Source organism: Leptonychotes weddellii, unplaced genomic scaffold (genome assembly GCF_054177405.1).
Source record: "Leptonychotes weddellii isolate Sample4059 unplaced genomic scaffold, ASM5417740v2 HiC_scaffold_9136, whole genome shotgun sequence".
Taxonomy (NCBI): Eukaryota; Metazoa; Chordata; class Mammalia; order Carnivora; family Phocidae; genus Leptonychotes; species Leptonychotes weddellii.
The window spans coordinates 5,626-8,278 of NW_028062930.1; the positions used below are offsets into that span (position 1 = coordinate 5,626).

The 2,653-nt window shown below is 38.6% G+C and overlaps 1 protein-coding gene across 1 annotated transcript; it reads right to left on the reverse strand.

Annotated features, from left to right (window-relative positions):
• Positions 1-1,754: 1,754 nt before the first annotated feature.
• LOC102745951 (olfactory receptor 51A7) lies at positions 1,755-2,606 on the reverse strand (the record flags this gene model as incomplete). Its single annotated transcript, XM_081811650.1, is given in 3 exon segments — positions 1,755-1,966; positions 1,969-2,377; positions 2,379-2,606. Coding segments are annotated over 3 exon segments (849 nt in total), but the record flags the coding sequence as incomplete, so codon positions are not given.
• Positions 2,607-2,653: the final 47 nt, after the last annotated feature.

Consider the following 2,653-nt stretch of genomic DNA (forward strand, 5'->3'; position numbering starts at 1 on the left):
GTAATATTGCTGGCTTTGCATATGGAGGAAGGGAGCCTTGAATCAAAAATTGCAGGTGGCCTCAGAAGCTGGAAAAACTCCAGAAAGAAATGCAGGCTTGCCAACACCTTGACCTCAGCCGAGTAAAACTCATGTCAGACCTCTAACCTATAGAATTGTAAAATAATAAATTTGTGTTGTTTCAAGCCATTAGTTTTATGATAATTTGTTATGCAGCAATAAAAAACTAATACAGCATTCCTGACATAGAACACACCATAAGCAAAGGATTAGATATAAGTAACAGTGTAATGTATTTATATTACACCAATCAAGTGCAAGACAGTATTAACAGACAAAGTAGTATTGAATAATGGAAAGCCTTTGTGCAAATATGGAGCCTTACCATTATCTTGTAACTTATTGGACATCTATTGAAGGATTTTAAGTGTGGCGACAGTTACATTTTTAAAAGATCATTCAAACAGTTCATCTCAACATACAGGATGATGGGATAATCCAGGGGTAATTTTAAATCTGGACTAAAACAGCTGCAGAGGGAATCAATGAATGAAAAAAAAATTTTGAGGTAGCTTAATAAGGAGGATCTTCACAGTTTGATGATTGAAACTTGTTTAAAATACATGTTTATTTATTTATTTTTAAAGATTTTATTTATTTATTTGACAGAGAGAGACACAGCGAGAGAGGGAACACAAGCAGGGGGAGTGGGAGAGGGAGAAGCAGGCTTCCTGCTGAGCAGGGAGCCCAATGTGGGGCTCGATCCCAGGACCCTGGGATCATGACCCGAGCCGAAGGCAGACGCTTAACGACCGAGCCACCCAGATGCCCCAAAATATATATTTACTTCCATGTCTACAACTAAGTATTGTTGTCTTACAAATACCTTTCTAGTCTTGGCAGATAAACAGTATGCCAGCCTCCTCTTTCAGCTTGTCTGTCTCCGAATATTCAGTCACATATGTATGTACACTCGTTGTTTAGTGGAATTTGTGAATTTCTTATAAACTATGTTTGTTGTATAGCAACAACAAAAACAACAACAAAAAGCAACCTAAATGATTTTATTCTGTCTCTGCCCCTTCCCAGAATCACTTCATAGTGGGATTGTTGCTGCAGCCTCCTGTCAATGCCCTCTTCATCTCTCTCAATATCAATCCATCTTGCTCATGCTTTCAGACATGCCATTCATACCATTTGATTTATCATGTTAGCTGTTTGCTGTAGAGATTAAATTGTCTCCCCAGTACCTCCTGCATTTAGACTTTTCAAGGCTTTTATAGGTACTCCAAAATCTGATTCACTCACACTATTCAAAATTATCCCTCACTATTTGCCCAATCATACTCTTTATTCCAGCCAGACTAACATCCTTTATGGCTACTATGTGCTAGTTCATTTCTCCTTGATAGTATAGTGAGTGTACATTGTAAATATGTAAATTTAATAAATGCTGCTTGAGTAATGATCTCAATCTGTCCAATTTTATCCATTATTTAAGGGATGACTCAAGCCCAACTACTCCATTATATAGTGTTTTGTTTCAACTACTCAAAATATGAATTAATCCTCTGTGAATCATCATCTATCACCTGATTATTTCATCTTTCTTGTTCAATAATGTATTCTTGACTTTATTGTAAATTCTTTTTGCTCTCCCACAGTCCTCCACTAGATAGTGACCACTGTGGCACTGAAATAGGTGCCAATTCACACTTACCAGTTGATAATTTATTACTTCCATATTCAAATTTTTATCTCTTACATATGTTAAACAACTTTCCCAAGACCTTTTCCCAGATTTGTTGAGTTTTTACACAATACACAATGGGGCTCATTAGGGGTAGCAACAACAAGAATATATCTGCAACAGGGATTACAACTAGAGGGCTTTTGTGCTTGGCAAAGTGGTGCATGGCAGCCAGGGTGATGATGGGTACATAGAAAATGAGCATAGCACAGATTGGGAGACCCAGGTCTTGAGGGCCCTGAGCCTCTCTGCCAGAGATGCAATGCTGAGTACTGTCTTCAAGATCAGCATATATGACAGAAAAATTAATGCCAAGTCCAGCATAGTACAGAGAGCAACAAAGAAGCAATAGATAACATTGGTCTTGTTGTCAGAGCAAGCCAGCTTCATGGTATCCTGATGTAGACAGTGTGAGTGAGAAAGGAGATTCTTCTGACAGTATTTTAATCTCCTTAGAGTGAAAGCAAATGGAAGCACTAAGAGAATGCTCCTGATGGCTAAAATCAATCCCATTTTAGCAACTCTGCTGCTAGTGAGGAAAGAACTGTATCTCAGGGGATTATGAATGGCAAGAAAGCGATCCAAAGACATAACTAGCAGCTCTGAGGAGTCCATGACAGTGAATCCAATGGATGAAGAATTCTTGAGCAAAGCAGGTATTGGGTGAAATTCCCATGGAATTTAACAAGATGATTCTCAGCATGGTAGGAAGGGAGGAGATGGACAGGCCCAGGTCAGAGATGACCAACTGGGCAAGGAAATAATACATGGGCTCATGAAGTGAGGGCTCTGTCTTAATGATAAAGAGAATGGTGCTGTTGCCTGTGATGGCAACCAGGTACATGAGGCAAATGATAGATATTGTGTTTATAATATTTAACAAAAGAGTGTATACATCTGCTT